A 22,345-nucleotide genomic window follows, 5' to 3' on the forward strand; every position below is an offset into this window, starting at 1 on the left:
AATGCTTACCCAGAGTAACTAACACAAGTTAACACTGTGTTGAATGTCCTATACTTCTACCAGGGTAACACGAGAAGTAACAGGAAAAGAATAATAATACGGTAATGGCAGTTGCAGCTGTGGCTAATACTTACACAGTACTTACTATGTGCCAGGTACTGTTCTACACGCATTACTCCATGTATTAACTCATTTGACCTATTAACTCTTAGATGGAAGCATTTGGGCTTAAAAATCCAACAGGTTTTAAGTTAAATCTTGGCCCTATCACTAATGGCCAGAGAACCTTGAGCAAGTTACTTCACTTTTCTGAGCTTTAGATTCCTCATATCTAACTGGGAGTGAGAATATCTAACCCACAGGAAACATGTGAGGATGATCTGAGAGTAGATCATAAAACACCTATCATAGTGCCTGATATATAGGTAGATACCCTGGTAGCTATAGCTTTATCATTTGCTATCAATATTGTAATGATAATTCAGTCTTATGACCAAAACATCATTCTGAAGGCATGCAGAGCAAAGTTTTAAAAGGGGGAACCTTTTGCTTCCTTCCTGAGCTCCTCTTCGGCTTTATAAAACACGGTGAAAGTGAAAATGTTAGTTGCTCAGTCACGTCTGACTTTGCAACCCCATGGACTGAAGCCCGCCAGGCTCCTCTGTCCATGGAATTCTCTAGGCAAGAATATTGGAGTGGGTAGCCATTCTCTTCTTCAGGGGATCTTCCCCACCCAGGTCTTCTGTATTGCAGGCAGATCCTTAACTATCTGAGCCATTAAAAAACAGTAAGTATTCTATATTATCATTAAGTTTTTTCTCAGAATAAACTACACATGAATAAAAAGTAGAATATTATAAAGATAAAAAGACCCTTAGACTAGCTTTAAAGATTTTTCCCTCTAGGAATAGTAGTGGTGATAATTCTACAGTTTCTTACAGTAAATAGTGCTGAAAAGAATGAAAATGGCATATGGCTGGGAGAATCTTCCAAAGAAACTACTCTTCACAACCATCCCCTGTTCTTTTCTCTGCCTTTTAAGGTCACAGTAACATGATAGAAAATCTGGGACTCAAACCATCTGTCCAGGCAGTTCTATCACTGTTCATTTCTCTCATTAAATAATCAGAACACTTCACACTTCCCAAACACTGCTACCATAAAGAGCAGTTAAAGCAGAATGAAAGAAGCTTTTTCTAGCCAGAGATGTAGTGGTTAGAAATGCACAGTTCTTTTGAGGTTTGACATGGGATCATGCCAGTGGGAAGAAAGAAATCCAAGCTTTAGAAGAAAAATTAAGAATAACAGGATTATAACACAAGCTCCAGAAACAAAAGGTGACGTTCTCATGAGGTTTCTTAGAACAGATGTGGCAGTTTAATATTGAGATAATTATACAGGTTTCTGATCTATAAATTTCTTATAAGACTAAGAAGAAGAATAGTTTTCTTTACTGCTACTGAGAGTATTAATAATAGCAACTAATAGCTTCTTAGCACTCAAGATATGTTTAATTCTCTTCAAAACCCTTTTTGTGGATTACCTAAGTTATTAAAACCATTCTATATAGCAATTTCTATTATTATTCTCATTTTACATTTGAGGAAATTTAGGAACAGTGAGTTAAATAACTAGCTTATAAAATGGAGAGCTGGGATCCAAAAGCAAACAGACTGGCTCCATGCTTTTAATTTCTATGCTATACTATCTCACAGCTGTTTTTTTTAAAAGTCTGGAAATTATACATTAAGTTTTGCATTTTTATTATATTTTAATAAACAAACTAGCTAAACATCAAAAAAACACCTCCCTATTCACTTAGCCATAGTGAGAGTATCAACTATATATTTATTAACTTACTAAGTATTTTTGTCTTATAATCAGAGCTTACTTAGCATGAAGGTATTTGTTGTCACAAAGCAAAATAATTTTTTATAATATATGAGCTTCAGGAACACACTCCAGGATCATATCAATTTGGGGATACTTCATGACTTTGAGAAAAAAGGTTTGGATTATTCTCAAATCTCCAGAACAAGGTTAATACTACATGGAGACTCCTTGCCTTCAAATAAAGTATGTAATGTCTATATATCCAGGAGAAACCAGTCTGCGTTTGGAATTATTCTTCTGTGCCACAGATCATTGCCCAGTGTGCCCGATGGCTCAAGTTTACTCAGTGACAGAAGCCCTAATCTCAGCTCGTTGGTGAGGTAAATCTACGCTCCTGGTCATAAGAACCAGTAAGAATGACATAAGAACCATAATAATGACAACAATGACAGCAGTCACACTAGCAATCATAATATTAATAACATTAGACAATTATAACAAAGGTAACCACCACTTACTGATAATAAGGGTAAGTATTACACTAAGTGCCTCATACAGTCAGGTGTATTAGGGAGGCAGTAGGGGGTAGTGATAAAAGGTATGAACTCCAGAGACAGGCTGCTGCCTGACTTATTTGCTGTGATGTTGAACAAATGACTTAAATTCTCAGTGCCTCACAGACTATCTATGGTTGTTACGAGGATTAGATGTGTTAATACACGAAAAATGTTCACATCAGTCCCTGACCTACAGTAGTATGAGATTAATGTTCAAAAAAGCTAAAGGCTACAATTAGTTAGGGTGAAGCTGACATTTTCCAGGTCTGCCTGACTTCAGAGCCCACATTCTTTGGGTTCAAGTTCACATTCATTCTCTCTCAGAACTGTGAACAGGCCAACTGCATCATAAAGGGTATATACACAGTTACTCTATATTTTTGTCTTTTGTAATCAAAGAGTTTGACTACGGCAGCATTAAAAAAAAAAAAGCTCAAAATGCCAGTCTAATATATTGTAGTCCATCAATTAATTCAGAATTGAGACACTTTCCCCCTATAATTTTCTATCTGAATCAGGTGTCTTAAAAAAGATTATAATTAGCAGTGTCTTTCCTTTCTTGTTAGCACATACAATAATGGTACATCTTACAGTGCATATCACCTTACATTTGACAAAATGTGGTGGCTGTTAACTACCTATTCTTTAAATGTATCCTTTAAAGTATCCTTTAAAGAATGGGCCTCAGTCTATGCTAAAGGCACATTCCAGAGCTTGCCCAGCATTCATGACCTCAGTTCCAGCCAATCCCAATCTCCTCACTTAAACTTCACTTCACCTTAACTATTCCCTTCTTACTGATCCTTACCCATTCTCATCAAATTATCAAGTTCCAACAGCTCTAGCAGCCAATTAGTTTTTTGGCTCAGAATATGGGCCTAATTTTCTGTTCCTTATTTTGGTTTTCCCTTTCTGATGACACAAGGGCTTCTAATTATAATGACTTTTTGCAGTGACAAATCCAGGGGCACTTCCTCAGTCCTTATAGGTATCCTCACTTCTCAAGCAAAACTGGGGAACTCTTTGGGAAGCTGAGAAGTATCAGCTAACAGTGGAGCCTTGATGGTCATTCTCCATCTCACCCCATTTTCAGTTACTTCCTTACTTCTACCTTCTGCAGTTATTTCTAAAGCCCCCTTTGTAAGAACTTATCTGATTCATACTTAAACTTTTTTCCTGTTTTGGCCTGAGTGCCTCCATTCCACATATGGTCAGTCTCTTCATAGAAGAAAAAAATGTCAAGTTTTACATCATCTTTTCCTTGGAAAGACAATTCCAAGCTGTCTTCTACCTAGGGAGAAGATGAAAACCTTTACAGACTGAAACAAAGGAAATAACATTTTTTAAAATCAAAAGAAAAAAAGATTCTTATGGTTTATATGGAGAGAGTATAGGTTTTAAGATAACTGTTTTTTCACGCTGGAGCATCTCTGAAATTGGGATGCATTAGTAGCACACAATCATTAGATTTCTTTCTTAAATGTACATAAAATAATGTTGCTTTTTAGAACTGATGACAACTCAGAATACATGACTTGTAGTAGTTAAAGGATCACTCTGCAAAACATCCTGTTCCAGAGCTCCTTTCTGATGAAAAAAGAAAAGTAATCAAAGAAAAATTATTCCCTTTAATGACCAAGTAAAACTATCAGGAAGTAAATCATTATAATCAATAACTAAGTACTTACGTAAATGTAGTATAGAAACCCATATATCATTACATTATATATACAAAAAGAGAAGAAATAAAAGTACAAAGAATTCTGAGAGCATTTCCCTAAGAAACTTATCCTACGAACCTATCCTCCAAGTGCCCATTGGACTTGGTACACTTGCCTGTTCCAGCGCTAGCCACTGAAATGTTTAGGCACGTTTTCTCTCAGGTGGACAGGGGGCTCCTCGCACTGTATCTCATTCACCTTTGCCACACATGCCGAGCACAGTGCCAGGCAGAGACTGGCTGTTAAGGAAATGTTAAGTCATTTGCTAAACGACTAGAGTTCTATTGCTTTGACTTTGACCTCAGGAAGATACTTAATTAAATTTTTAAATAAACTAAAATGATTATGATGAAGGAAGTAATTTTCCACAAACAGAACATACTTCTTCTTGCTTTCCAGGACAACACCTCCCTGGGAACAAGCGCATTAAGAGTAAGGTGATTGCCAGGGATCATAGGCTTAGGCTATAGGAATTAAATTATCTAAAAGGAGATTTCATCTAAGCCACAATGACCTATTCAAGTTGACCTGTGAGAAAATTGCTATTACCTAGGACATGTGAAATAAATAAGAAACCCAAGTAATGTTTGAAATGATTCTGTATTTTGAGTCCTTAGCAATCAATGGAATGTTTTGAGGTGATAATAATATGATGTCTATGTAAACAAAAAAAATAAATGACACTTCAGGTAGGGTAGGTGGGATTCTTACTTATTATATTAATTAATTATTACGTTATGTTGTTCCCTAATGTAATGGCAATAAATTCTTCAAGAGTCCAAGATCCTTTTCACTTTCTCATGGTCAATAAAAAGCCAGCTTTTCTAGTTTTCCTTAAATAGTGCAGAAGTCACAAGTGGTAATAATTTTCTGCTGAACTCATTCTGACCAATACTGAATGATAAAATGCTACATGAAATATCTCTGAGTTGCTTAATATAAACTTTACTTTTGAAACATGTTACTAATGAAGTGAAGCATTTTCATTACTGACCTTCCCAAATTTGTGTTTGAGTGGGAGTCCTGCATCTTGAAATGCTGAAATAATATCAGATTTGTAATCCTGTATAAAAATTCCTAGGTCAACATCTTTACTATACGGAATAATGCTGCATTGCCGATACCATCCTAAAAAAAAAGAAAAAAAAAGGAATAAGAAAACTTTTTTAAAAACTTAAGTTTGGAAATAATTAGTAATTATTAGAATGGACAGTCTTTGTAACAATGTATTTTATTTCACAGGATTAGATTTAATGTGCTTTATCAGAATTTTTAAATTAGATCCCAACTTAATATTTATGATCATAGGAGCCAATTGTTGAAGAGTATTTCTTTTATTCCCTCCTTCCTTTACCTGTTCTGAGCACTCAGCAACCTCAAGACTTTTCATGATGTACTTTAATTTCTGAATAAACTATTAGCTTTAATAATGTTAACTGAGCCATTCATTTAAAACACTGTTACTTCTTTAAATGTTTACTCATAAATCTATGATGAAGGTTGCTTTTAAGATATGCTAAAAACATAATTTAATTCTTTTGCTTAATCAATATTCCTTTCCTAAGCAGTAATTTGTAGAACTTAATAGCTCTGAATGTGTGATGGGCCATATAAAAAAGAAGAGCAGTATCAACCTCAATTTTCAACATATCATCCAAAGATATGTCTACATATTTACTATGCATCTACCTCTAAGTTAGGTGCTATTGTACTTTCTAAAAGGAAAAAACTTTATACCTTAATATTACTAAGGGCTCTGGGTTTTCCCTTATTATCCTTCTACTCCTTCCACTCAAAGTATTCAAAAAGTAAACAAATGTCTACAATTACCTTTGGGAAATACTGTTTGAAATTCTAAACTTTAATTTCAGTTTTAACATAGATCTTTAGAAGTCAAGCACAGGATCTCACATCTAGTTTAAGAAAAATCTATAATCCACATCTATCAAAAAACCACAAATTATTAAGAATGAAAAAAAGAAAAAAATGGAAGGCACTTTAAATATCACCTAATCCAACTTCTCTCATTTTATAAATGTCCTTATGGAGCTAAGAACTCAAAAGATATCATGACAAATGATTAAGAATAATTTTGGTAACAATCCACAAAACAATCTTGCTTCAAAAAGTTAAACCTTAGAGCATGTATTGTATAAACGAGATGTACTTTTTTTTGTGCAGGGCGAAGGGCAGAGGTAGCTTACCCTAGCTGTAAACTCCTTGACAGGAAGAACAATGTAAATTTTCCACAAAGCTTAAATGACAGGATAACCATATATCCCTGTTTATACCTGTTGTACCATAATTACTAACAGCACTCCTTTCATTCTCAAAACATCTCAAACTAAATAAATTATATGATTAGCCCTCTAAAAGCAGGAGCAGAATTAACTTTTGTACAAATAGTTATAACTAAGAGGGAACAAAAACAGTTATAATCAGTTATCATTATAAACAAGAAAGAATAAAAAAAATTTTATGATTCTAAATAATTTATATTCCAAAGAAGTTTGATCTAATGAACAGTGGAAAGAGATTTGGAAATCTTTCTTGAATTCTACACTTTCCCATCTCAGGATAAGCAGAATGTGGTAAGACAGTGATGTTCAATCAGTGATACCATCATGATGTGGAAAAGATTTGTGAAAGAACTTTTAACATCCCCTTCATTGTTTCTCTTACAAAAAACTTGCTCTTAGAAACTTTTGGTGCAATGCAAGTTGTCTGTATTGTTTGTATGTAAAGAAACAGAATACAGTTTCTTTTTAAAGAGAATAACAACCTATGGGTAGAAATAATAAAATGCTAATCTAAAGATTACCTGAGGATCACATGTAGTCTACATGTTCTGATATAAATTTTATACACATTATTTTGGGAAACACAACATGGCCTTCCTAATTCTGTTTTATGATTTTGAAGCTATTTCTTTTTTAAAAAATCAATAAATCCTTGCTCCTTGCACTGTGTTTATTCTGTCTATAAATATGACACTTCAAATACCACCGATGTTTTGTCATCTCAAGCAGTCATCACTAAAGCCAAGGAGGATGAAATGTCAAAAAGACAAATGAAAAGCAAGAAGAATTTTACCTAGACAAGTTCCACTGCTCAGCCAGAACCGTACTCCCAACTTCTTTAATGTTTTGGCTGCTAGTTGCAACAATTCCTTTGCATGCTTCCGAAAGGTCATAGCTTCCACAGTGTTATCATCAAGGTATTGCTACAGATATAACAAATAGTAAGCTACTATAGCCATTTCTAAGTTACCAGAAATATTTCTGTGACATCCAAATTAAATTTGAAAACTAATTTCATATTATAACTTCAGAATTCCTTGTTAGTCACACATTAAAAAGACTATAAACAGCAGATTCTAGGAGAGCCAAGTTAAAGGAGGAAGGAATATAATCAGGATTCCCAAAGGGTGAGTTTTATACATTGTAGTTTTACGGGAAAAGAAGGCTAATTAAGAGAGTTACAGGCATATCTGAAGTACAATGCGTTCAATGATTCATCCACTAGTATAAATGCTCTTTAGGACTGAATAGTATAGTAGAAAGAACATGGAATTTTTGAAGCAGACTGTGCTCAAGTCTAATCTCACTTCATTTTAGCTGTGACCCTGGGCATATCACTTCAGAAGAAAATAAGCTCTATGAGGAAAGGGACTTCATTTTGTTTATTACTGTATCTTCAATGTCTAAAACAGTGCCTGAATGAAGGAGAGAATGAAAAAACAAACCTCTCTCATATAATTTTCTCATCAGTAATTAAAGGATAATAACTATAGTCTGCAAGACGGTTGTGAAAATTTAATGAGATAATGGATGACAGACAAATGTCTCACAAATTTTTAAATTCTATACAAATACTAGTCATTTATTTATAGTCTCTTCACTTTTCTTCATTTTTAGGGGGTTCTGGAACTGAAGAAAGAACTGTAAGTTCTTCACTAATGCTTCACTACCTACAGGACAAAATCTTAACTTCTTGGCATGACAGGCAAGGTCACTGTGTTTAGGTCTAGACTACTTGTCCGGCCTTTATCTCCACCCTCCTCATATTTCACTCGCCAAATACGCCACAATTTTTCAAGCCTCTGTGTCTTCATAACATGTTTCCTTTGTCTGAAATGCCCTTGACTAATAAAATCTTGCATGTTTCAGTTCCACCCTCTGAAAAACAATCTCTGATTTTCCTAGGAATACAAATATATTTATTCTTCCAGGACTCCTCTTCAGTTTAACATTAGAGAGCAAAAAATTATGTTTGGTACTAGATATGTAGACACAGACCAATGAAATAATCTGTTCAATGAGCTCATAAGTTACCATTTTTATATACTTTCACTATAATTATTATATTTAATTCTTTTTTGATTTTTTGATGTACAAAAGATCAAGGGCTTCTTTATTAATTGAAGTATAATTTACATACAATATTATACTAGCTTCAGGTACAGAACATAGTGATTAAATATTTTCATAGAGGTGTAGAAGACAGTGATTCAATATTTTCATACATTACAAAATGATCACCGTGGTAACTCTAGCTTCCATCTGTCACCATACAGAGCTATTACAATATTACTGACTATATTCCCTATTTTGTACATTACATACCCATGACTGGAAGCTTATATCTCTTAATCCCCTTCACCTATCCTGCCCATTCTCCCTTATCATATTTCATTCTAACTGCTGATTCTATTTATACTTCCTCCAACAGGCTATAAAGATGATTCCTTGAGGGCAGGTACTGCATCTCTCCATCAGTGTATATACAAATTTAAAACGGTACCTAGCATATAATATGTGACTAACACATACTGATAAATGGGTAAACGAATAAATGACTGATTAAGCCCCTCCCATGCCAACAGTATCCTAAAACATCATGGCATTCTTTTACAACAGGAGGAAACATAGTTCCTACAAGGAATATATATTTCAAGCAAAAAGCATTCCTAGGAAAAAAGAGGGATTCCTTTAGATAAACTACATTCTCCAGAATACATATATGGGATCTCTTCGATATGAAAGTATATGGGATCTCTTTAATATGAAAACATCCTCAGAGCCATAATGCTGTTAGGACATATGACTGGAATGAGATGCATGCTCTTACCCCTGCTGCAGGGAGAAAAGCCTAGAGCTAGGACTTTAGAGACACAGAATTTAGTCCATGCTCCGCCAATAATGACTGTGACTTACATCTCAAGACCTTACATTTTACATCTTGAAACCTTAGTTTTCTTAAAGGTTAATGGTGAATCTTGGCTTATTTCACAGAGTAGCTGAAAAGATCAAATTAAATAATAGAAATGAAAACCTTATGTTCTACAAAAATATTACTCTGATAGTTATGTCCAATTAAGGTTGCCCCTGCATGGACATACTCCCACCTCTGTGACATACCTTTAATAACATGACACTCCCAGAAATTCCATTCCTTAGAACTGACCCTCATATGTGTTAAAATATAAACATGTATATACCTATACACCCTTTACATCTGTTATGGACTTTAAAAATTACAGTTATACATAGGGCTTTCTTGGTGGCTCAGACGGTAAGAAGTCTGTCTGCAATGTAGGAGACCTGGGTTTGATCCCTGGATTGGGAAGATCTCCTGGAGAAGGGAACGGGAACCCACTCCAGTACTCTTGCCTGGAGAATCTCATGGACAGAGAAGCCTGGTGGGCTATGGACCATGGGGTCACAAAGAGTCAGACACAACTGAGCAAACATAATTTTTTTTTCATTTAAAATGCCTCATGTAAATCTTGGGACTATCATGCGTTTCAAAAAAGACTGAATCCTAATTTAAATACCACGTCATATTTGATCTTTCCTGTTCAGGCAACCTTTCTCCAAATCTTTCCCGAAAATATAGATTAAAAATAACAAGATAACAGAAGATGCCCACTCATTTCATAGATGAGGAACCTAAGGCTCAGAAATTTGCCCCAGGTCTCAGAGCAGTGTAGTAGAAGAGGATATGAATATAGCTTTCTAGATATTCTTGAACTAAGGGTCCAGATATTTCCATATCCTCTCTGTTTTTTTTTTTACTGTAACTCAACACACTGGAGCTCACCAATTATTTTTTGACGGCTGCTGCTGAGACAAAACCAGGTGCAGAAAAATATGTATTATCCTATGCTTCTTGGTACTGAGAAAATAGTTAAGTAAATAAAGGAAGTCAGAAGACACTTCCCTCTGTTCTCCTTCCCTTCCTGGACTCTTCTAAACTAGAGCCATCACATGAGGCATAGCAAGAAAGTGAACTGCGGTATCCTGGCATGGGTATCGGGGCCTGAGCAGGTGATGTGGGCATCCACATGGAGCAAATCAAAATCAAGCAGCACCTGACAGGATAAAGCAAAAGCACAGAATCACTTCTGTGTTATTCTTACTAAAGGTGTACAACATCAATGTAACATGAGGAAAAACCACACAAACCCCAAACAAGGGACAGTTTACAAAATATCTGGCATGTAATCTTCCAAAGTATCAAAGTCATAAATGTTAAAAAGTAATTGTGAAACTGTTCCAGATTTAAGGAAACTAAAGAGACAGAAAATAAACACAACATGTGATTCTGAACTAGATCCTTTTATTATAATGTTCATTATTAGGATAATTAGCAAAACTTGAATAAGGATTAAGTGATAATAATCTTTATGTTATTTCCTGATTTTTGTATTAAGATATTAGGAGAATGTTCTTGTTTTTAAGAAATATTAAATTATTTGAAGTTGTGCAGTAGACAGCAACAAATAACTCCCACAAGGTTAAGGAAAAGGAATTATTTGTATTGCATGCGTAACTTTTCTGAAGGTTTGAAAATGTTTCCAAAAATTACTATTTTAAAAAAGGAAAGTTAGAAGGCTGCTCTGTGAGATCTAGTAGATTACTACATTAATTTTTTTTTTTTAAACACCAGGCATTGTATTTAAGACTGTTTGGCGCCATCAAGTGTTCAAAGTTATGTATGTGCACTTTAATTTGAAAACTGACCGTCCTGGTTCTAACATAAGAAATGACAAAGAATAAAGCATTTACGAGGATAAGTTTTTTTTTTTAAGCTATCAATCTCATTAGGCAGTCTACATCAGTAATAACAATACATTAGCAGACGGGGAAAACAAATTAGTAATCAAGAGTCTGTCTTGTTGTAAGTGAAGGACACAAATAACACAATGAAGAATGAATACAAAGTTCCAGTTGACCCTGTTATGAAGAGAAACCTGCTGATAGCATTCCTGCCTTGCTGTACTTTAAACACCAGAAGTATGAGGCTATGATAAGCTGACTAGCCCTCTGAGCATCTGTCATCCATATTCCTGATTCAAATGCTGACTGATGGTTGCCCTTAAAAGTTCAAAATCAGAATTGAAAATATGGAATTAAAAAAACATGACACTATTCTCATGATACTGAAAGATGAACTCTCCAGGTCAGTAGGTGCCTAATATGCTACTGGAGAAGAATGGAGAAATAACTCCAGAAAGAATGATGAGACAGAGCCAAAGCAAAAACACCACCCAGTTGTGGATGTGACAGGTGATGGAAGTAAAGTCTGATGATGTAAAGAACAATACTGCATAGGAACCTGAAATGTTAGGTCATGAATCAAGACAAATCGGAAGTGGTCAAACAGGAGATGGTAAGAGTGAACATCGACATTTTAGGAATCAGGGAACTAAAATGGACTGGAATGGGTGAATTTAACTCAGATGACCATTATATCTACTACTGTAGGCAAGAATCCCTTAGAAGAAATGGATAAGCCATTATAGTCAACAAAGAGTCGAAATGCAGTACTTTTGTGCAATCTCAAAAATGACTGCATGATCTCTGCTTGTTTCCAAGGCAAACCATTCAATATTACAGTAATCCAAGTCTATGCCCCAACCAGTAATGCTGAAGAAGTTGAAACTGAATGGTTCTACGAAGACCTACAAGACCTTCTAGAACTAACACCCAAAAAAATGTCCTTTTCATCATGGGGACTGGAATGCAAAAGTAGCAAGTCAAGAGATATCTGGAGTAACAGGCAAATTTGGCTTTGGAGTACAAAATGAAGCAGGGCAGAGGCTAACAGAGTTTTGCCAAGAGAATGCACTGGTCACAGCAAACACCCTCTTCCAACAAAACAAGAGAAGACTCTACACATGGACATCACCAGATGGTCGACACCGAAAAAAGGTTGATTATATTCTTGGCAGCTGAAGATGGAGAAGCTCTATACAGTCAGCAAAAACAAGACCAGGAGCTGACTGCAGCTCAGATCACAAACTCCTTATTGCCAAATTCAGACTTAAATTGAAGAAAGTAGGGAAAACCACTAGACTATTCAGGTGTGACCTAAATAAAATCCCTTACGATTATACAGCGGAAGTGACAAATAGATTCAAGGGATTAGATCTGATAGACAGATTGCCTGAAGAACTATGGATGGAGGTTCATGACATTGTACAGGAGGCAGTGATCAAGACCCAAGAAAAAGAAATGCAAAAAGGCAAAATGGTTGTCTGAGGAGGCCTTACAAATAGCTGAGAAAAGAAGAGAAGCTAAAGGCAAAGGAGAAAAGGAAAGATATACCCATTTGAATGCAGAGTTCCAAAGAACAGCACAGAGAGAAAAGAAAGCCTTCCTCAGCAATCCATGCAAATAAACAGAAGAAAACAAGAGAACGGGAAATACTAGAGATCTCTTCAAGAAAATCAGAGATACCAAGGGAATGCTTCATGCAAAGATGGACACAATAAAGGACAGAAATGGTATGGACCTAACGGAAGCAGAAGATATTAAGAAGAGGTGGCAAGAATACACAGAAGAACTATACAAAAAAATATTTTCATGACCCAGATAACCACAATGGTGTGATCACTCACCTAGAGCCAGACATCCTGGAATGTGAAGTCAAGTGGCCCTTAGGAAGCATCACTACAAACACAGCTAGTGGAGGTGATGGAATTCCAGTTGAGCTATTTCAAATCCTAAAAGATGATACTGTGAAAGTGCTGCACTCAAAAACTCAGCAGTGGGCACAGGACCACTGGAAAAGGTCAGTTTTCATTCCAATCCCAAAGAAAGGCAATGCCAAAGAATGTTCAAAGTACCGCAAAAATGCACTCATCTCACACGCTAGCAAAACAATGCTCAAAATTCTCCAAGCCAGGATTCAACAGTACATTAACCGTGAATGTCCAGATGTTCAAGCTGGATTTAGAAAAGGCAGAGGAACCAGAGATCAAATTGCCAACATCCACTGGATCATCAAAACAGCAAGAGAGTTCCAAAAAAAAACATCTATTTCTGCTTTATTGACTATGCCAAAGCCTTCGACTGTGTGGATCACAATAAACTGTGGAAAATTCTTAAAGAGATGGGAATACCAGACTACCTTACCTGTCGCCTAAGAAATCTGTATGCAGGTCAAGAAACAACAGTTAGAACTGGACATGGAAAACAGACTGGTTCCAAATTGGGAAAGGAGTACCTCAAGGCTCTATATTGTCACCCTGCTTATTTAACTTATATGCAGAGTACATCATGAGAAATGCTGGGCTGGATGAAGGACAAGCTGGAATCAAGATTGCTGGGAGAAATATCAATAACCTCAGATACGCAGATGACACCACCCTTATGGCAGAAAGTGAAGAACTAAAGAGCCTCTTGATGAAAGTGAAAGAGGAGAGTGAAAAAGTTGGCTTAAAGCTCAACATTCAGAAAAGTAAGATCATGGCATCTGGTCCTATCACTTCATGGTGAATAGATGGGAAAACAATGGAAACAATAAGAGACTATTTTTCTGGGCTTCAAAATCACTGAGGATGGTGACTGGAGCCATGAAATTAAAAGACGCTTGCTCCTGGAAAGAAAAGCTATGACCAACCTAGACAGCATATTAAAAAGCAGAGACATCACTTTACCAACAGAGGTCCGTCTAGTCAAAGCTATGGTTTTTTCCAGTAGTCATGTATGGATGTGAGAGTTGGACTATAAAGAAAGGTGAGCACTGAAGAACTGATCCTTTTGAACTGTAGAATTGGAGAAGACTCTTGAGAGTCCCTTGGACTTCAAGGAGATCCAACCAGTCAATTCTAAAGGAAATCAACCCTGAATATTCATTGGAAGGACTGATGCTGAAGCTGAAACTCCAATACTGTGGCCACCTGATGCAAAGAACCAACACATTTGAAAAGACCATAATGCTGGCAAAGACTCAAGGTGGTAGGAGAAGGGGACGACAAATTAGATGGTTGGATGGCATCACTAATGTGATGCACATGAGTTTGAGTAGGCTCCGGGAGTTAACAAGGAAGCCTGTCGTGCTGCAGTCCACGGGGTCGCAAAGAGTTGGACACGACTAAGTGACTAAACTGAACTGATTCTCATGATTTCTCAATATTTTGAAACATTTTACATTTTACAGTGCCTTCTCATAAAGATCAATAAAATGAGTATGGGCAAATGCTTGCCAAGTAAATGGAGCAGCCCCAGTAAGAGTTCTGGGGAAAAAAAAAAAAACAACCATTTGATTCTGAGCACCTTATTATTTATGCGTTTTTCCACTACTATAGGATCTTTTCTTTGTGTCAGGTACTGTGCTAGATGCTGGAGCCACAAAGGTGAGTAAAATAAGATACCTGCTATCAAAAAGTTCACATCATCTTATAGGAGGACAGGACAGACATTCACAATTAATTGTGATAATTGCTAGGACAGAGGTGGCAACCAGAACAAACTCATTGAGACAGGAACAGTGAAAGGATGGTGAAATTCAAGCACCAATCTACTTCTCTTCTGCTTCCTCATGCTCTGTGGTAGAGATGTGAAGGGCAGCACTTGCCCACTGACACTGGCCCAGCTACACATGCAGTCTTCCAGCTTCTCATTCATGCGGCTTCAGCCACAAATCCACAGATTTAAAGGAACAGGGCTAGGAAGGCCCACTCTGGCTGTCAGGTCTAGGCCTTGGGTACCAGCGCAACCTATCAGAAAAAAACCCTCGCATCTTTGGGTTCTGGGCATCTGGCCGGTGATGCTCCAGCTGGCACTTCTTTTTCTCACTCCCCTCCAGTCCTTGTGTATACAGCTTTCTTGGAAGGGAACACAGAAAATAAAAGTTTGCTCAGAAAAATAAAGGGCAAGTGGAAAAACTTAAGTACCAAAACCCCATCACAGATCTGATTGCTTTTACTGTATCTCTGTTTCATGTCATTTCCTAGAGCTGAACTTTCATGTCCTTTAAAATCATCTTTATATCCCCAAGGTCAGGAGAGTTCCTGGGAAGCTGGCTTTTAATAAATATTTATTGAGCTGAAAGTCAGAACAACAGAATAAAGTAAAGTTCAAAAGCACTTGGTCTTTGTGTAGCATTTATCTTGAAAAACCTTCATAAACACAAAAAATTCATATTCAGTTCAAACCCTCTGAGAAAAACTGTATTTTCTATGAAGTACGTATTCTACATGGTTTGATCCTACTTGGATTGCTTTAAGAAAAGAATGTACCAACTTTATAAAGTTTGTGGGCAATCCTAACTAAAAGCAGAGGCCAGTGCTGAACCTGTCAATGTCTATCCAAATAAAATAAGGTCTCTGTAAATATCAAACCATTCAACTGGGGAAGAAATTGTTCCTTAAAGTTAATGTTTAATCTACTTAAAAAATTTAAACAATCTAGAAGGAAACAGACAAATCAGAAAAGATGTTTTCTTACCTAAGTCTCTTTTTACCATAAGTCCCTTTACCTTCCCCCCGCCTCAACTGGTAAATACTAAAAATAAACACATTTCTTTTAAATTGTAAAGTACAATACTTGGTTATCTCTAACCTGAAAGAATGCTCGAGCTTCTTTATACCTACACTCAATAAATCTAGAGTGTGGTATTTCTTCTAGAAAGTGCATTGGATCTTTTGGAATGAGAACATCTAATCCATCAACAGTAATTTGTTGTAACTCTGGCCTGAAAACAAAAATTAAGACTTATTACAAGGACTTAATTCAGAAAACTGGCAGCCTCTTCAAAGTACATTCAATACAACATAAGCAAAATAGCTAAAGATCAAGTATATAAGGTATCATTTTTAAAGATCTACTCTTTTAGCAACTGTCAAATATACAATACAGCAGTGTTAATTAACTATAGTCATCATGCTGCATATTATATACCAAGAACTTATCTCATAACTGGAAGTTTTTACATTCTGAACACTTTTACTTGTAAGTATATATCCACAAACATACTTTATCCTGTGTCTGAACTCTTTACAAATATAGTAAGATTTGTATTCTTTTATGCCTCACTTCTGTCACTCAGCATTGTAGGATTCATCTCTGTTGCTACATACAGCATGAGTTAAGAGCTTCTTCATTTCCCTGCCCCATGGTTCTTCATTGTGTAAACACACCACATTTTGTCTGGGGCACTGAAAACAATGTTGCTATGAACATTCTGATATATATTTCCTGGAGTACATGTACGTGAGTTCTTCTGATTGAATATTTACATTTCAAACTAATTCGCATGAAATACATTTTAGGTTTTATTACTAAATGTGAAAAAGAGAATAAGAATTCATGACTGGATAAGGCAGGTTTCACGTATTCCCTTTAGACCCTGAATTTACCTGTCAAAAGCTCCAGGATAACGACCAAACTGTAACTTTCGAAAAGGAACAAACTTCCTGTCGATGTGTCCTTTCAGCCGTAGATGGCCATGCCAGAGATAGTTGCCGCTCCTCTCATGAAAGACCACCAAGTGGATGGCATGACTGGCCAATTTGCAGATGTAGTGCAGGGGAATTTCAGTTCCAGAAAGTGAGTCTATCCAATCCAGCCGGGGGTCCTTGCTCTCGATCTTTAGGCACTGAAATCCCATATTTTCAGCTATCCGAAACCAGCCTTCCTAAAACCAAAGAAACATCAAGCCTGAATATTTAAAATAAATACTAGTAGCAAAATTAAAGTTACTCTTACACTGAATTAAGTCTTCTGTATTACCATCCTAATCTGCTCTTTGCCTGAAGATTAAAAAATGAAGGTGGGGAAGGAAAGGTGGTGGTGGGAGAATTAAGGAAAGCATCAAAAAGAGAAACCAAATAGCATGGAAGACATGTTCAAAGACTCTCTTTATGAAAATCAATACAAATTTCTCTCTTGGAATGAGAATGTCCATTCATTATAGTGTTCTCTGGTTAGCATCTCCAAAGTAAATGTTAATGTAAGGACTTAAAATTAAACCTGTGATTCTCAATTTAACTTCTAATAATCTTCAAAAGTGCTTCATAAGAGCAGGGTTTCTCATCTCATAGTTATATCCCAATGCCTTAAACTGCTACTAAAATAGAACTCTATCATAATATACATCATTAGAAAACAGACTAAGATATACTATAAAGCAAAGTACATTTCCAACAGTTATTAGTTATAGCATAAATAAGTCTCACATAAAAAGATTAACCTACAGGGTAGATTTTTAATCCTAACAACCAGTGCTACAGATGGTTAAACAGTATTAATTATTAAGAACACCTCACATTTGAACAGAAATGCACAGTTTCTAAAGAACTTTTATAAACATTATTGCATTTACATATAACATCTATGGCTTCCCTGATAGCTCAGTTGGTAAAGAATCCGCCTGCAATGCAGGAGACCCCAGTTCGATTCCTGGGTCAGGAAGTTCCCCTGAAGGGATAGGCTACCCACTCCAGTATTCCTAGGCTTTCCTTCTGGCTCAGGTGGTAAAGAATCCACTTGCAATGCAGGTTTGATCTGGGTTTGATCACTGGGAGAAGAGAAAGGCTACCCACTCAGTATTCTGGCCTGGAGAATTCCATGGAGTCACAAAGAGTCAGACACAACTGAGTGACTTTCACTCACGATTTGAATTTATGACATCTATCTTAAAGAATAAGTAGCACAGATATTGTAGATAAAGAAAAAGACTCACAGAAGTCCAAAGAGACAAAATTAATAAGAGGCAAAACTACTGCCAGCATTTAGGTCTTATGTAACCAAATACAAAGTTCTTTCTACTCTACACCACCACCTCTTTAAGTCTATATTTATATAATGTATATGAAGCTTATTCACATTAATTATCTCATCTGATGTCCACAGAAATTATGTGAAGTCAACAAGGAAGATATTACACCTAATCTACAGTTAAGGAAAATAAAGTTCTAAGTGGTAATACCAGGCATTAAATCTATTAAAGGTTGGAACTATATCTAGAAAGTGATCATTCTGGTACAGAATGCTAACCAGTATCAATTACAATTGCTTTCCCCTTTCTGGATATAGAGTGAAATTGTGTTTTGGTCAAATGAATGCAGATGGAAGCATCAGATACCACTTCTTGGCCTGGCTTTACAATGTCCCATAAGATCTTTGCTTTCTCTCTTTTATCTGCATGTAGGGAAACAAAGAACTATGGGATAGGGAAGCCACACAAATGAAACAGCCTGCATCCTGAGGCACTGCTTATAGGAAAGTCATCCAGGAATACCCTTGACCAAGAATATTCACACTGGATTTTGTCTAGAGACAATTATTCCTTTTTTGCACTAAGTCAATGAGATTTTAGGGTTGTTTTTAGCAGCAATTAATGTAACTTACCCTGTCTAATACAATTTCACCTTGGTTCTCCTTATATTAGAATTAACTACTGTAGGATTTCCTTTCTTCATAAACCTAAGAGGTGGAAAGTACTGATTGAGTGTAAGAGTGGCCAATTCAGAGAAGGAATCTACTGTACAGGATGAAATAAAAGCATTATAAATTGGTAAATTTAGGAAAAATTTAAAAGGCCAGGCAGAACTTGAAGAGAAATCAGACCTCAAGTGTGCGGAGATAGACAAAACAGGAAGAACTATGAAACGGCTTGCCTTTTCATAATCATGACAGAGGAAAGTTAAGAACAAAGAAGTTGCTCTGATCAAACACAGCAAAGGCCTAACTCAAGGCTGTACTGCACAAATCTACTTCCAGCTGTGGGCTTCCCAGGTGGCTGAGTGGTAAAGAATCCACCTGCCAGTGCAGATGTGGGTTCAATAACTGGGGTCAGTAAGATTCCCTGGAGAAGGAAATGGCAACCTACTCTAGTATTCTTGCCTAGGAAATCTCACAGACAGAGGAGCCTTGTGTTTTGTTATTTATAGCTGAAAATATTCCTGATATAATTTACAAGTCTTTATAAAAAATTTTAAATATTTTACAGTTTAAATTGGTTTAATCTTAAATTGTTTTACAAAAGACACATTCCATTACCTAAAAGCAAATCATCTTACCTCATTCTTCCATAGTTGATACTGTAGTGCAAATGTAGTAAAGTCTCTTGGAACACAGAAAAACTTGCATTCTGAAGTGGAGGAGGCATGAGAAGTATTCTTGACTTGTTCAAAGTTTTTATTAATCAATTCCAGAATCAAAGGATCAATAAGGAACACGGGTACATTTTGACTGGATGTTAGCATAATAAATTTTTTAACTGCACGCTGTTTGAGAGGAAAAGAATTCCCTTAATTCTTCTAAACCAATATGACAATCTAGCTCATTAAATTTTATTCATTAATTTTATAAGAATATATATAGAGTGCTTATTCAATAGATACCAGGCTTACTATTTTGCTATCATTAAAAAACCCACAAATAAATAATACACCATACCTGCTCTCAAGAAGTGCACAGTCTACTGAGGATGATGTACAAATATTTACAATATAAGGTAAGTACAGAACAGTAATCAACTAATTAACTGTATATCAAAAGGATATCAAAATCTTCACAGAGGAAGCAGTATCTGAGATGAGAACTCTGGACTTACAAATTATTCCCTTCATAGTAGCTAAATCTTTTCAAGCAAAAGTTGGAGAAGAAATACCAGGTCTTTCAATTTTAAATAAATTAGTCATGTCAACATTTTCAAAACCAAAAATAAACTGTATGTGGAACTTTTCTTCATATTTGAAATACTGCTTAATAATCTTGCCAAAAAAAAGACAAACTAAAATACACTGTCTGCTTGACCATTCCTGTATACAGTTTGACTTTCTAATAATACTGTAATACTGATATTTTAAAATACAATTCCGCTGAGCAGTAAGCAAAACATTCTACTGCAAAAAATAAGTTTTGAAATCAGAATGGAAACCGAATAATCACACTTAGGAGTAAACAGTATCTAAGAGTAGCCAAGATAAACAGAATTAATAGCATACATTGTTGCTTAAAAGCCTACGTTAATGAAAGGAATAATGACTTCAAAAGGATGTATGCCCATCAAAAAAGATGTTTCATGGAATTAAGGATAAATGATTACTCACAAAAATCTGAAGAAACTTATAAAAACATATACAAGATAATAAACAGATTAGAATATCAGGAATTATAAAGATAAAAAAGTGAGACAAATGTATGAATCAGTCTCTTATCCTTTGTTTTTACTGTAGGGTATTATGCAAATACCAAGAATATAATAATCTCTGCTCCAGAGGAATTTATTATCTCTTAGTGGGAGAGACAACTAAGTAAAAAGTTAGAATAAACAATGCTATGCCCCAAAATTCAATAACTTAGAGGAAATGGATAAATCCTTTAAAAACACAATTAATAAAACTACCAGAAGATGAAACAGGAAATCTGATTTGCCTTATAATTATTAACAAAATTGAATTTATTGTATAAAAACAAGTCTTGCCATCAAAACAAGAAAAAACTCTAGATTAAGACGGTTCACTGGCGAATTCTATCAAAGATTTAAGGAAGAAATAATGTCAATTATACAAAAACTCTTCAGAACTGAGCAGGAGGAAATACTCTGAACTCATTTTGAGGTCAGTGTATTCCTAAAAAACCTGACAAAGACATTACAGAAAGAAAAGTATATACCACTGTCCCTCACGAACACAGATACAGTGACATTTAGCAGGATACTAAAAAATTAATTCCTGTAGTTAAAAAAAAGAAAGAAAGAAAAAAAGAAAATATTATGACCTAGTATAGTTTATCCCAGGAATGAAAGGCAGCATTTGAAAATTAATCAATCATATTAATAGAATAAAGGGAGGAAACCTCTATGAGAATTATAACACAAAAAAATTTGACAAAATTCAATTCCTATTTCAGGATAAAAACCTCTCAGCAAACCAGGAATAGGACACTTGTTCAATTTGATAGAATTTGAACAAAAAAAATCTATTACTGACTTGCAGTAGTTCTTTATTTATCCTTGATATCAATCTTTTGTCAGACACACGTTTTGCAAATATTTTTTATTTTTTATATTTTCTTGGTTCAATTCTGCTTTTCACATATTTATTCATTTGGGGAAACACCACAACTCAATGAATGAGGATTTTGGAAGCAAGCAGTTAGAATCTGAAATCAGTCACTTATTAGCCAACCAACCTTAACCTTTTTAAGTGAACTGAGGACAAACATGTATTAACATCATCAAGTTCCCATAAGGATGAAACGTGATACTCCATATAAAGCACTTGGCACAGTGTCTTCCCCTTGCCCTCTATCACCTACTCCCACTTCCTACCAAGCTAGCTATTAAAACTGTCATAATTCAAAAATACTTATTAAGTATATAAGTGAATGAACTAAATGAACTTGGCAATTGAGGAATTTCTCGACTGTCATACATACCCACTGTGTTCTGTCAAATCCAATTTGGCTTCCTTTGGATTTTGATAAACCAGATCCATTCTAGGAAGAGAACAAAAATAAAAGTTAGTAAATGCAAAGCCCAGCACTTAACATTACATTTAGGGGAGGTATGAGGTTCAACCTATATAACTGGCTAATAATCATTAAAAAGCATAATCTAAATACACACAGTCATGAGCTAAGAAGTCTACAATTATATAACTACCCAAGATGGACAGCACTGAGACTGCTATAATTTATTAAACAGGCATATATGGTCAACATCTCAGAATCTATTAATTTCCATCAAATAATAGTAAACGCTTTGCTATCTCTTTCGAATTAGTATATTTATAAGATCTTCAGAAGCTACTAGACTCTAAATCATTGTCTCTTTATCTTTATGCCTAAAGGTTTATAATAAAGGTAAGTTATAACACTACACTTCCCTGTTAGGCACTATATTAAAATCGACTTTGTACCAAAATAAACTAACTCTAACATTTTATCAAAATTATTTATCATTGAACTCTTTCCAAAGAGTGATGATATGTTT

General features: G+C 35.5%; 1 protein-coding gene across 4 annotated transcripts in view; it reads right to left on the bottom strand.

Annotated features, from left to right (window-relative positions):
- The window catches only part of FKTN (fukutin), an 88,886-nt gene that overhangs the window by 50,260 nt on the left and 16,281 nt on the right, over positions 1 to 22,345 (bottom strand). For 3 of the 4 annotated variants that reach the window (XR_002309120.2, XM_070459349.1, XM_020869451.2), the window contains exons 3-9: positions 21,790 to 21,849; positions 19,425 to 19,631; positions 16,761 to 17,038; positions 15,964 to 16,096; positions 7,205 to 7,334; positions 5,106 to 5,239; positions 3,554 to 3,681 (exon numbers count right to left, since the gene is read on the bottom strand). Coding sequence is in view for 3 of the 4 variants with exons in the window: in XM_070459349.1 (XP_070315450.1) it covers positions 3,554 to 3,681; positions 5,106 to 5,239; positions 7,205 to 7,334; positions 15,964 to 16,096; positions 16,761 to 17,038; positions 19,425 to 19,631; positions 21,790 to 21,849 (1,070 nt within the window). In the remaining variant the exon portion in view is untranslated. Of the gene's footprint in view, positions 1 to 3,553; positions 3,682 to 5,105; positions 5,240 to 7,204; positions 7,335 to 15,963; positions 16,097 to 16,760; positions 17,039 to 19,424; positions 19,632 to 21,789; positions 21,850 to 22,345 lie in introns of those variants that run through there. The other variant, XM_070459350.1, reaches the window with a different exon arrangement.

This window comes from Odocoileus virginianus, chromosome 31, assembly GCF_023699985.2.
Source record: "Odocoileus virginianus isolate 20LAN1187 ecotype Illinois chromosome 31, Ovbor_1.2, whole genome shotgun sequence".
NCBI lineage: Eukaryota > Metazoa > Chordata > Mammalia > Artiodactyla > Cervidae > Odocoileus > Odocoileus virginianus.